Genomic DNA, 13,596 nt, shown 5'->3' on the forward strand with positions numbered 1-13,596 from the left:
CTTATGGGCTGGGGGATGTGGCCCTGCTGACTGAGTTTGCCCCAGTGAGACTCCGGCATTAGGTGCCTTGTTTTATGGGGGCATGGCCCAGGATTTCCCCATCCGAGGGTTGGGAAAGCAACAGAGGGTACTGACCTTGGGTGGTAGGTGGATTGGGGAGCTCCGGGTTCAGACAGGGAAATGGGATGGCAGGCCAGGACACTGGTGACATCCTCTTGCCCTCTCACTGCTCCTGTACAGTGCCAAGACTGCTGCCCACACCCTGTGGGGTCCTGGTCCTTGTTCCCATTGCTATTCTGTAATCCCTTCCGGCATCTGAAGTTCCAGGCATCCTTTCTAGCCCAAGAAGATACTGGCCAGGATGGACACTGACGGCGCCGGCATGGGCTCAAGGCAGAATCCAAATCTCCCATCAGATGACACCCAGAACCCAGATGTATTGGCTCCAGGTAACGAAACAAGACAGAAAAAGAAGGGCTCCTGTAGGGCTGTGTCCACCACAGGGGACATCCTCAAATCTCTCGGAAGGTAGAACACTGAGTGGATGTGTTACATGGACATTTGTCGGAAAAGCAGGAGCTTCCAGATGCTGATAAGGTTTCTCAAGCTTGTTTGTGGATTTAGGTTCCCCTACCTGACATCCCCACTCCACAGGAACCCTGCAAGGCTCAGGAGGCGGCTCTTTCTAGTCAACATGCCTCTCTGGGAGCACATGGGTCCCATGGACTGTCTGAAAGGTGTGTAGAGGTGCCTGCACAAGCTGCTCCCAGGGTCAGGGCAGTGTGTGTGTGTGTGTGTGTGTGTGTGTGTGTGTGTGTGTGTGTGTGTGTGTGTGTGTGTGTGTATGAGTGAGTACGTATATGTGAGTGTGGTGATTGTTTGTGTGCATGCTTTCTTTAAAAAGTGGCAGTAGTTGTTGGTGACTATGGGTTCTAGAAACCTCTTGGTGAAGCTGTTTCCTGTGGGGGATGATGAGAACGGCACACTTTGTCTCACAATATCTTCCCCTTTGTCTTTAATACAGCCAATGAAGAAGTCCTTGATGCCAGTAGGGAGGACGTTCCTTCCTCGGGAACAGAAGGGCAACATGCCAGGTGATACTTCAAAAAGAAAAAGAAAAAGAAAAAACAAAAAAAGTAAACCAAACCCATTCATAAAATACATTTAGAAGAGTCAGGCTGGAGAGATGGCGCAGTGGAAGAGTGCTGGGTGTACAGAAACCAGACCCTGAGTTCATATCCGCAGGACCAGTGCACACCTTTCAGGCCCAGGGCGTGGGGGGTGGCAGAGGCAGGAGGGTTGCAGGTGCTTCCTCACCGCCAGACAGCCCAACAGGATAAACTGAGACGTGTGGAAAGAAAGAAAGAGACGCAGCAGTAAGTGAGATGTGTGCAGGCCATCAGCGTCCTGGGCCCGTGGAGCTCAAAGGCCCCAAAACACTCACCCTGCAGTCAGCTGGTCAGATGTTCAGTGTGGTAGAAAATGATAATCCCACGCCCACAGCAGGCGGCAAGTCCTGTCAGAGACCTTGTCTGACAGGGGTAAGGTGGAGACGGGTAGAGGAGGACACCCCACTTCTATCTCTGACTGCATCACACGTGCGCACATGCCCTTCCCTTGCATGCAAAGAAATCTAGAAAAGTCGGTGTCCACTCTTGAACCGTGAACTGAGTGTAGGCCTCGTGGCCCACTCCACTTCCTCCCCTCACACAACAAAACTAGCCTTCTGTACAGACTGAAGTAAAAATTTAATATCATTTTTTTTTTTTTTGGCAGGAAGGAAATACAGGATTTATTTGAAGAATTTGAAGGTATGTTCTAGGAGAGGGACACTAGGAATTTGAGGAAACGGTTTGACACAAAGAAGTGAAAGGCGAGCAAGCTATTACTTGGCAGACAAGAGATGTGTGTTGGGTGCCTTGTTCTCACACACGCAGTATCAAAGTTGTGTTCATCACATTGCCAGCTCTCTACTTCACGTTCATTTTCGGTTGGAAGAACATGGCGCCTGTGGTGTAAAGACTCTTACTGCCTCGCTGTGAGATATTTACACCTCGGATGAGCTGATGTGTCTTCCAGGGGTTTATTCACCCGAGGGACACATCTGTTTTTAATACCACATTTTTGCTTCACTGATTTGTACTCTAGACCAGTTCTTTTGTGTGTGTGTTGGGGGCGGGGGGGTTGTGAGTGCCAAGACCTCTTAAGTGGCTGCCCACTGTTTCATGTGCAACAAATAGCACACAGAGTGGAAAGCTGAAGTCAGCACTGGTAGCCTGCGACCACTGTATGATCAGACTGAGTCCTGCTTTAAATGGCATTCAGACGTTAGTCACGTGAACTGTTAAAGGAATTGCAAACTGAGGACAGGCTGGGAGAGCTGCAGAATTTTCTGAGGGAAAGTTCCATGTAGACACTCTTCAGGACTCTGGTTAGGGGTGGGGCTGGGTGGGAGAGCTCCTGCCTACTGTGCTCAAGACTCCAGGTTCCATCCCCAGTCACTGCAGACCTTCCCACAGATCAGTGTGGGGTTTCTCCCCCTTTAAATGATCCAGGATCTCTACCTCATCCGATCTGTCTACAAGCCACGATGGCTACAATAATAACGGCGCTGGCATTAATTACTCATCTGTGAGCCTTTGGAGATTTCTGATAATGGACTGCTTTTGTGTTTTTGTGTAAAGTGGCCCAAGAGTCCCTGTGAACGTGTCCTTGAGCTGAAGTGTGCCTAGTATGTTGGTTAAGGTTACACTTTGTAGACGGGGTCTCGGTTAACGAAGCTACACGGTGACTTGATACACTTTTTGCTAAGTCCCCTCCATGCTGTTTTCTATGGAATACACAGACACTAAAGTGCAACTGTCCCATTTCACATTAAGGTCATCAGCCACTGGAATCCCTGGCTGAAGGAGAGGAGGCTGACAGTCTTTCCATTGAGTAGCATTTCCATGTATTGATGACAAGCTTCTCTCCAGCACCACCGAGGTAGCTTTATGGGAATGCTTACGAGATTGCATTTCAATACAGGGCCCATTCAGAACTTTCTTCATGGAAACAGAGGAGGATTCAGAGCCATCCTCACCGCGTCTTTCCAAGCCATGGAGCAGAAGGTGGAGGATGTTCTAAAACTCCAGTGTGAGCAAAGGTAAGGTTGTGGCTTCTTGGTGCTTTGATCCCAGGCCCGTTGACGGTTGCTTAGTTAAGGAGGATGGCAAGAGGTCGAGGACCAGCCATGAGGCCCACTGGCTCTGTTGGAAAGTGCATTCGTCTTGGTTTTTCTATAGAATAGACTTCCTTTTGTGTGATACCCTCAAATCGTGGTAACTGAAGTCAGCCGTGTTTCCTAAGGACGAAATAAGGTGTCTGGGCACTGCGCAGCTGAATCCGTGTAGCAGTTAGGGAGGTTGGGTGTGGCCTGCACATGCTGGGTGCAGTGAGCTTGGAACCCTCAAAGCATTGACCCCAGCAGTGGATCGGCAGTTCAGTGCAATAGGAAGTGAAATTCTCTCTCACCTGCGCTGTTGTTCAGCATTCAAGAGCGGTGTTCGCCACACTTCCGTAAGGAAGTCCTCACTGGCGTGAACGTGAGGAAGACTGGGGAGGCCTCTGGAGAATTCTCTGATGGTAATGGCTGTGCATCCCCATCAGAGCAGCTGCTCAGAAGGAGAAAGTAAGGGAGAAGCTGTGCTTGTCAGGAAGACAGATGCTTGTGGGATACTAGGGCAATGCCGACTGTAATTCTCCCAGAGATTTCTGGCCCTAGGAGCTGCGAAGCGACTTCTCTCTCGACCAAGGAGGAGCAGATGCCGTTAGTGAAAGACCACAGAATCCACCTCATTTCCCTTTTCCCTGTCAGAATGTTAAAGGGAGGAAAACCACAGAGGACCTTTTCCACCTCTGTCCATCCATAGAGTTAGGGAGGGCAAGTCAGTCGGGCTTTCAGGGCAATTTCCTCATGCTGTGCAGGAGTATCTCACACACTGTTGTCTTTTATAGGCAGAAACTTTATGAAGACTATTCTCTTCAGATCCTGAGTTTGAATAGGAAGTTAACCGCGGATGCACATCAAGTCAAGAAGCAGGCAGAAAATCTCGCTGTGAGTATCAGGCTTAACTGGGAAGGAGTCCCTTGTGTCAGCATCGCCAAGTCAGGATGGAAAGAGACAGGACATGAGCTCAGGCAGAAAAGCAGGGTGTTGTCTGTGGTGAGGAGAGAGACTTGTTCCTTTTTCTGCAGAGAGATGACTGAGTGAGGAGCCATTGTGGGGGAGTGTGTGTGTGTGTGTGTGTGTGTGTGTGTGTGTGTGTGTGTGTGTGTGTGTGTGTATAGTTGAGTGAGGAGCCATCGTGGGGGTGGAGTGTGTGTGGAGTTGGGGGTCTGAGCTGTCACTGCCTAGAGAGAGTTCAGGGGAAGGTATGGGAGAGTATGCTGAGGGGGTGAGTCCTTCATGATCCAAGATGTGCGGACACCCAGGAGCAGCAGGCCCACACAGCCTTCAGACACAGTGATCTGGGATGAAGCCTGGGAGCAGTCAGTGTGGCTGTGGCAGAGCAGGTGGAGAATCAGCTTTCAGAGGCTGCATTGCAGGTCAGACCAGACCAGTCCCATAGGAGAAGAGGGGAAAGGCTTCAGGCCAAGATGGAGGAGGAGGTGTGATGACAACTGACTCGCCTTTAAACCGGAGATGGGACTGAGGTTTAGAGAGGCCATGGGGGGGGGGCGTAGCTACTGGACTCTGAACTGTGCTGTCCATGAGGGCTCCCTCTTCCTGGCCATGGATGGGGCTGCCGTCCTGAAGATTCTGGCTTCCCAAAATGGAGAAGCAGAGGCCAGATTCCCGAGGGGGATTGGAGGCACCATCTAGCCAGGTGGTCAGAAGCTTGGCCTCTGAAATGCCAACTATTGCAGCGCAGTCACACAGTCCAGCCCCTTGCTAGTTGTGCCGACTCGGGAAAACAGTGTAGGGCCCCAGGTTCCCAGGTGTGGAAGGAGAGATACTTAAAAAGCCCCTATCTCACAGAATTGGTCCAAAAGGTTCCCTTCGATGTGTCTTCCTATATTGGTCCAGAACAGTATCTGAAGCAAGTCTTATAGACTCGATCTCTGTTAAGCATCTTACTGTTGGCTCTGCCCTTGCTGGAAAGGAGTAAAGGGAGTGGGCTCCTGTGTGCTGGAGTGACAAAAGATGGGGACGCTCAAGGTTAATTCTGTACATACAGAGAGTTCACCAGATCCGGAGGCCCCTGATGGCCGAGTTTTCAAGTCTTCCGGAACTCACAGGAATGTTTAGAATACTGTTAGGTGGGGACCCTTCCCGTCCAATGAGTGGTCTTCCCGTTACGTGTCTCATGTACATCCGTCCATCGTGTTAACTGGAAAACTCTGACAGTCGTTTCATTCCGTCTCTTTTGCAGAAATAGGATACAGAATTGAGTTTCCGTAAGCTTTCTGTTTCCCCCTGAATTGCTCTTTACACCTTTTGCTGTCTGTGTTTGCAGACTATGTTTATGGAGCAACGGAAGTTGGTTCACCAATCCCTGACCCTTCAGAAGGAGAGGATGGAGGAATTTAAATCACTGTGCGAGCAATACTTGGAGGTCTGTTGTACATTCTGACAAAGCAACCTGTACACGGGGGACATGGAATATTCTGGCATTCCCTCCGTGCTTTGGTCGCCACCTTTGGAAAGTCACCTGTAAACACCTTCCAGCATTATCCTCCTGTTCCATGTTCCCTGTAAACCTAAGTACAAAATGGGTCTTTAGTTTTAGGATTCACTTGTGGTTAGGAGACTCATTAGAAGCAGTAACTGCTGCCTTGGTAACCTCATCCAGGGTTGTTCGTATTGTATAAGGCATCAGTGCTTTTCAGATCGCCTCATCCTGTCTCACAGCGCATGTTTCAATGTGCATGTATGTGTGTAGGCCACAAGTCAGCTCTGGGCACCTTCAGTCACTCTTCATCATATCTTTAATCTTTTTTATTTCCTCTTTTTTTTCCCCAGATGTAGTTCTGGCTCCCCTGGGACTCACTAGGTACTCCAGGGCTGGGCTCAAGACTCACAGAGATCCTCCTGCCTGCCTCTGCCCTCCGAGTACTGGGATTAAAGGCCTGTACCACTATGCCGGGCTCCATTGTATCTTTTTGAGACAGGATGGCTCAGTGGTCCTTGAGCTCAGCACTATGGTTTGCCTGGCTGTTCTCCAGGTCCCCAAGGATCTGCCTGCTGTGCCCCACCCAGTTCTGTGTGTCACTTCGATGTGCCCCAGGTGCAGGCCTGGCTTTTAATACGTGTGCTGGGGAGCTCAAGCTGGCTCTTTATGCTTCTGGAGCCCGTTCCTCGTCTGCTGAAACTGTCTTCCCTGCCAGAGCCCGCTCTGACAGTACCGAACAGACCCCAGATCAGGGAGCGAGGACTGAGAAATAAAAGAAGGGAAATAAGAAACTGTGGCAGGGCTTAAGTCAGAAACACAGGGTAGGCTGCAGTCAGGGCTGCAGGACCCTTGACTTTATTCACCAGTTCAATTCCTACACACCTGAGGCACGGGAAAACAACGCAGAAGGTTGCTCTGAGGAGATAATCCTGACGTTCTCACGGGAAGAACGGGGCAGTCTCTACTGACCCCTCAGCCTTGAGAGCAGTTGTGAATGTAAGACCGCTCCCAGATGTGGTACCCAGTGGGAAAAGTAAGCGGGACACTGGGAGATTGTGAATCGAGAGTTACCCTCTGTAATAGGCCCGGCTTCGTAAGTTCCTCCTAAGCAGGTTCGCCCATGCTGTCTGCAAGGCGCATAGCTATGGACAAAAGAATTAGATGCAGCATTCTGTGGTTTTGTTCAGACTTACTTGATGTGAATTGGCTTGTTCAAGTTGCTGCTAAAACTTTGATCATCCAGAGTAATTAAGATGACCCAAAACAACTGAGTGGAAAGGATTCGACCCTAGCTCTCTTCTGATTGTCCCTTCAGACAGCCAACACTGCCAGTGTCTGTTCCTGCTGAAATGTCATTCTTTTGACAACTCGGTGTCCCAGAAACCTGCCTGCCCATTCCAAGGTTAAGGTCTCGGTGTTTTTCCTCTTTCTATGGTCCCCGCATCACCAGACTGTGGAAGAGATCCTGCAAAGTTTCATCATCTCTCCACTGTATTTAACAAAACCGCTTAGATGTGGTGTGTGCTCTCTCTGAAAAAGGAACTGTGGGCGGCGGTAGGGGTGCGGTTGGAGACCTTGATTTTTAATTTCAGGGGTGCAGTAGTCATAGTACCGGGCGGGGTATTCTGCCTGGCAAAGAATAGCGGTAAATGGGCTGCTGCCTCATGTTGTCTGCTTTCATTTGTCTCTGCTTGATTTTCTTCTTGCTGTGCCGGGTGAGGCGGTCCAGCATCTCACACGTGTTAGGCAAGCACCCTTGCCCTGGGCCGCCCCCATGCCTAAGAGCTCCTGACTTGAACTTGTACCAGGGCATTGGGAAGTGGCAGTGTCTGTGCCGCTTTGGTGGGCATTTTGGTCTTCACGTTGCACATGGCGTGTGCTAGTTTTGGGGTGATCATACCGTCTCCTTTACCGCCTTTGCTCCCTTATAAATGTTGCTCTTCGCATTTGTAAGCCAAGGTGACGGGAGCTGATTTCTGCACCTGTCTCTTCACTTTAGAAACTTGAGTTGCTGAGGGACTCTCGGGGAAATTCCGTGGCTGAAGAGCTGAGGCGTCTCATAGACACCTTGGAAATGAAACTGCTGATGGTCAACGTGAGTACCGAGTCTTTCCCATACAACACGAGGGTGGACAGGCACTATTTGCTTTAAACCCGTTTAATATGCCCTTGTATTTGACAGCGCCAGCAAGAGAGTGCTGCTGCTGCTCAACAGTCCCTCCTGGACCTGTTATTCTCATAATCCTTTGAGGAACAAGAGCCCTTGTGAGGGGAGCGGAAACCAGCCTGGTGAAGCCGCTTGTGGTGCAGCTTGCAGCTTCAGCAACTCCATCTTCCTGGGTTCTTCTGTTCCCAAAGGCACCGCTTTCTGTTAAAACCCAAATAAACCCAAGGATTTGTGTGACGGCAGTGCAGAGATGTCTGTTGGAAGGTCCAGCCCTCCTCCGTAGTAATGGCAGGTTTCCTTGGTAGCGCCACAGTTACCAGTCGGCAGTGCATTGATGCCTGTAGGCTGGGTTCTCATACCTCAGCACTGCTTTCCCCAGTTAGCCGGCCCAAAGAGTGCATGGTCCATCCTTGTCATCTCCACAGGGAAATGACCGGAGAAGACGCAGTTCTCCCCTTACATTCTGCTCTTAAATTTGTTCCATCTTGGAGCCTATGGAAATGACCTTAAGCTTCCTAAGTGACTGTGCTCTGTATGCTTTAAAAGTCTGTGCCTCGAGAGTGGCTGGACTGGTAGACGCCATTAAACTGCCCTGGTAAGACAGACGTGAGTGACGTGACGTGAGTTTGTGAAAATATACCTTTCAAACAAACTTTACAAGGTCCATCAATTAAATGTGGCCTACTGCCTAATGTCATCTGTTTGTCACACGAAGACTGGATCCTTAGCACGAATACTGCTTAATTCGCCATGGTTTATGTATTTCATCCCCTGTATGGATAGGAGTAACCGAGAGTGTTTTGGGTTTCAAATGTCTTGTGCGTGTAGTATGTGCACCGGCAGAGATACAGAAGGTGTCCGGTATGGTTAAGGAGCTTGTCCTGTGATTTCCTTCATGTATACCATGGGAAAACTGTTCTTGGAAGCTTTTGATCTAAGAAGCATGAAATTGTTTCAGACTTGCTGGGAACGAGTCCTCTAACTGCACCCTCTGCCTTGGCATTGCACACCTCTTGGAACAAAAAACATGGCCCCTTGCTGTGTAGAGGTGTGTTATCCATCACCTGGGTTTGCGCGTGGGTTGTCTCACTGTGGTGTGGTGTGGTGCGTGGAATCATTGAGGACAGGGTGTGTTCAGCATCTCCCACTTGCTGCACGTGGACTTGCATTCCTCCACAGTGATTGAGAACGTCCCCTCTGGGCTCAGCTTACTTGCTCAACTTTGCCTTATCTGGGGGAACTTCCCACAAGCTCTCCCATGGTGTTCCACCCTGTGGGAGCAGGAAGGTCCTTGCACCCTCAGACCTCCAGGGAAACCAGGAACGTTAAGCAAGGAGAGTTGCCTCTTCAGTGGGAAAGGTGTAAAGCCTGCCATTCCATCCAGAAATCTGGGAACTGGAGGCGATAAAAGAGCCAGGTGCTCTGAGTTAGCTGATGGGCCGGGCCATATTCAAGCCCCTAAAGCCAGGCCCGGAGATGGATAGTCATCTAAATGACACTTGCAGCGTGGAGCTCCCTGAGTTCCCACAACCAGGAATGGAGGTATCAAATAGTCTAAATGGCCCATATGATATCTGTGCAATCAAGGGCTCCCCTAGGCTCCTACCCGAGAGATACCTAATGATCCTGAATGGCCCTTATGCTATCTGCACAGGCAGGCGCTCCCCCAACCAGGGACCTGACATCCCTAATAGTCCCAGTGACCCTTACAGTACCTGCACAGCCAGGGGGCTCCCAGGAGCACATGCAAGGAGGATTGCAGATTCCTAATAGTCTAAATGACCCTTAGGTGATCTACGGATCCGAGGGCTCCCCGAAGCTCCAAACACCAAGACCCGAGATACCTCATAACCCCAAGTGACCCTTACATTGTCTGTACATGCAGGGACCCCACCTCCCCTAGGTCTCACAACCAGGACCTGAGATAGCTAACAGTCTACATGACCCTTAGATCATCTGTACAGGCAAAAGCCTTCCAACCCAAGCTACTACAGCCAGGACTGGAGAGATCCAACAAAGACTACAAAGGACCCTTAGGTTCTTTGTAGAGGCAGGCCCCATGCCATGCTCCCACAACCGGTCCCAGAGATACCTCATAGCCTCAATGAGCCTTGCGTCATCTGTCCAGCAAGGGACATCCCAGGGTCACACAGCCACGACCAGGAATATACCCAACCGTCTAAATGATCCTCAAGATACCTGTACAGCCAGGGGCTCTTCCAAGCCCCCACAACAAGCACTGAAGATACCTAGTAGTCTTAAGAACCCCATCTGTCATCTGTACAGTCAAGGGCTCCCCCGAGCTCTGAAAAGCAAGACCCGAGATACAGAATAGTTTTAACGACTTTTGGATTATCTGTACAGCAAGGGGCTCCCCCCCCCCAACAACTTCCCACAACAAGCATGGCAGATACCTAATAGTCTAAATGACCCTTACAATATCTGTACAGCCTGGGCCTCCCCCTAGCTACAACCACCAGTCTAATTTACCTTTAAATTATCTGTCCAGCCAGGGGCTCCCCTAAGCTCCCAAAACTAGGACCTTAGAATCCCTATAGCCCGATAACCCTGTACATTGGGGCTCCCTAAAGCTCCCACAGTGAAGCCCTGAGATGCCTAGCAATCTAAAACGACCCTTAGGTTATCCTCATATCCTGGAGCTCCCCAAGCTCCCACAACCAGGGCCAGGGATACCCAATAATTTACATGGCTGTTATGCTATCAGTACCTCAGTATAGGCAGAGCTCCCCCCTCGCTCTCCCCCCATGACTCAGACAACCAGGAGTGGAGATACCTAGTAGTCTAAGGGGCCCTTAAAGTACCTGTACAGGGAAGGGCTCCCCCAGGCTCCCATAACCAGGACCGGGGATATGTAACGGCACAAATGACTTCTAAGCTGTATGCTTGTAAGCTTCACTGTATAAATGAGACAAGGACAGATCTGCCGCGCCCCACCCCCGAGGCCCCTAAGCTAGTATAGGTAGCCTAAGCTCAGAAGCCATCTTCTTGGAAGAAATGCCATGTACCCTGGGTGGAGTTTCTATGTAATTACACTTCCTTGTGTACTAGGGACTGTGTTACTCCAGAAAATACTTTCCCTCAATACACAGTTTTTAAATATACTGATAGTAAACATATCGCCTGGTGTCAGACTCCCTGAAGTTTGATCCTGGTTGACAAAGTCAATCTCAACCTTGTGCTGAGTATTTGGGGGCAGGGAGTTGTTGTTTGGCTTTTGGTTTTGTTTTTTCGAGACAGAGTTTCTCTGTGTAACAGCCTAGGCTGTCCTGGACTTAGTTTGTAGACCAGGCTGGCCCCGAACTCACAGTGATCTGCCTGCCTCTGCCTCCAGAGTGCTGGTATTAAAGGTGTGTGCCACCACTGCCCAGCTCAACTGAGTTTCTCTTCTTACTTGTTTTCTGAGTGTTCCACTGCCTGCAGTGACACCTGCAGAGACCACCTCCTCACCACTCTCTCTTCTATGCAAACAAGGTGACATCACAGACAGCAGGTGAGGGCATGTGAGTTGGCGAATTTTACAGATCAGGAGCGAGAGGAAATTAATTACCCAGTTATGAAGTGGCCAGGGTGCTGGGCACACAGCTGAGAGTCAGCCCTGGGTAGTGACAGCGCATCTGTCACACTGCACAGTGTGGACCATACGAAGAAGGGCTATAGCACATGGCCTTGCAGAGGACGCAGACCAGAGCTGCGTTCTTTGCTCCTCCACAGAAGCAGGTTTTCAGGGAAGTGATGCAGGTGTGGAGATGTTTGGACACAGGCCGAACGTCTGTGTCAGAGGGGAGCTAACCCTTCTCATCGGGCTCCCTTCTGTGCCAGTTGGGCATGCCCTGCAAAAAGGGTCATGGCCGTGTTTGTGCAGAAATGCAAGCGAAGCTTCCTGGGGAAAACGAAAGTGCCTGAGTCAGCAGTTAAGAAGGTGTCAACTCTGTTCTGCTGTGTGCCAAGCTCGCCCTTTGCTGCATCCACACTGCTGGTGACCTGAGCGGTAAACAATGCATGGGCTCACTTCATTTTTATGCAAGCACAATCGAATTCTTTCAGGGCTCCTCCAAAGCACACTAGAGCCCCACAGCTGGTAAGGCTTCTAAGCCCTATCATTTCCAGTGTGCGGACCTCAGCACAGACTCATCGGCACATGTCAAACCAGAGCTGAGGACGTTGTGTAGGCCAGAGGGGCATCCTGAACGTGGGAGGTAACAGACAACAAGAAACACAGGCCCATAGAGAGTGGGGAGAAGGTGGGCCCTGTTGCTGTGCAGACTCGGCCTTCTCCTACGCACCAAGGCTATGGGGGTATGAGTCAGCTGTGCTTGTGCACTTCGGTGGGGGCGACAGATTGTCTGCCTCTCCTAAGGCGGCCTCTCCTCTGGACATGACTAGAGACCTGACCCTACTAAGTACCAACTTTATTTAAAGCCCTGAGGACCATAGCCAAGTGGTAAATGAAAGCAATTTACCTATTGTGGTAAACTTTCGGGGCTTGTATTTCACTGAGGCCACAAGCCACTGTTCACACAGGAACAGTATCTGTATGGTATAGAACTTTTGATATCTTTTCCCAGGCACAGAGTGCATGCACTTCATTCTGTTATACTTATTGGCTAGTGATTCTGCATTGGCAAGCTATGCCGGCCTCTCACTGGTGATTTTCACACCCTGGAGAATGAACATATGTGTGCTTCTAATACCGGTGAAAAAGAAAATTTCCTACCAAATGACAGTTTCCTATGAAAATCTCCAGCCTATTCTCGTATTGCCACTGGGCTAAATTACTGTGAATAGTAAAATCACCTTGAGATTAAATTTTAGCAGTGTCGAGGAGCACAAGGATTTAGTCGTAGTCATACTGCTGATTAGGTTCATTTTAGTATTCACTTTTTTGTTGTTGTCTGTGTCTTTGTGTGTGTGTGTGTGTGTGTGTCTGCACAGGTGCATTTGGATGTCTGTGGATGGCCATTACCCTGGAATTGTAGTTGCGGGTGACTGTGAGCCACCTGAAGTGGGTGCTGAAAACCAAACTCAGGTCTCCTGCAAGCATTGTAACCACTCTTCATCGCTGGGCCATCTTCCCATTCCAAACTATCTTTATAAACATACATACATATATAAAAAATGGGCTTGAGCCCTCTGTTCCCCCCTGAATATTCATTACATATTTTTCTTTCTGTATCTGTCAAGTGTATTTCAGGTTCCGTTTCAACGATTTTAGATGGTCCAGAATAAAGAATGTGTTTACTGAATTAGGTCATGGTGGGTGAGTTTATGAAACAGGCAAAAGATTAATTAAAAAAATAAAAGTAAGGAAAGGGCTGGAGAGATGTCTCCACGGTTAAGAGCACTGTCTGCTCTTGCCTAGGTCCTGAGTTCAATTCCCAGCAACCACATGGTGGCTCACAGCCATCATTTGTACTGTGATCTGCCATGTGGGTGTACATGCAGACAGAGCACGCACATACATAAATAAATCATTTTCAAAAAGTAAGTGAAAACTCACTAAGACTTTCATAACGAGGTGTTAAAGTATCGTTAAGAAACGCTCGTGTTCTTATGGTATCTGTTAACACAGAGCATGCTTAGAAAACCTATTGCGGATAGGGAGATAGAAATATTTGTGTTCCACACATTTTGTTTGCGTCTCCAGCCTATTCGCATACTGCCGGTATTCTAAATTGATGTGATATTGAGATGGCTTTGACCTTCAGGGCTCACTGCTTGTTGTAAGTGCGTAATATATACTATATTGGCAAATTG

The 13,596-nt window shown here is 49.4% G+C and overlaps 1 protein-coding gene across 1 annotated transcript; it reads left to right on the top strand.

Moving 5' to 3' along the window:
- Positions 1 to 361: 361 nt before the first annotated feature.
- On the top strand, positions 362 to 7,896 carry LOC127185522 (X-linked lymphocyte-regulated protein 3A-like). The gene is made up of 8 exons (XM_051141953.1): positions 362 to 449; positions 1,025 to 1,094; positions 1,777 to 1,811; positions 3,028 to 3,145; positions 3,997 to 4,096; positions 5,499 to 5,597; positions 7,654 to 7,749; positions 7,837 to 7,896. Exons 1-8 carry the CDS (start codon positions 362 to 364, stop codon positions 7,894 to 7,896), a joined length of 666 nt encoding a protein of 221 aa, XP_050997910.1.
- Positions 7,897 to 13,596: the final 5,700 nt, after the last annotated feature.

Source organism: Acomys russatus, chromosome X (assembly GCF_903995435.1).
Source record: "Acomys russatus chromosome X, mAcoRus1.1, whole genome shotgun sequence".
Taxonomy (NCBI): Eukaryota; Metazoa; Chordata; class Mammalia; order Rodentia; family Muridae; genus Acomys; species Acomys russatus.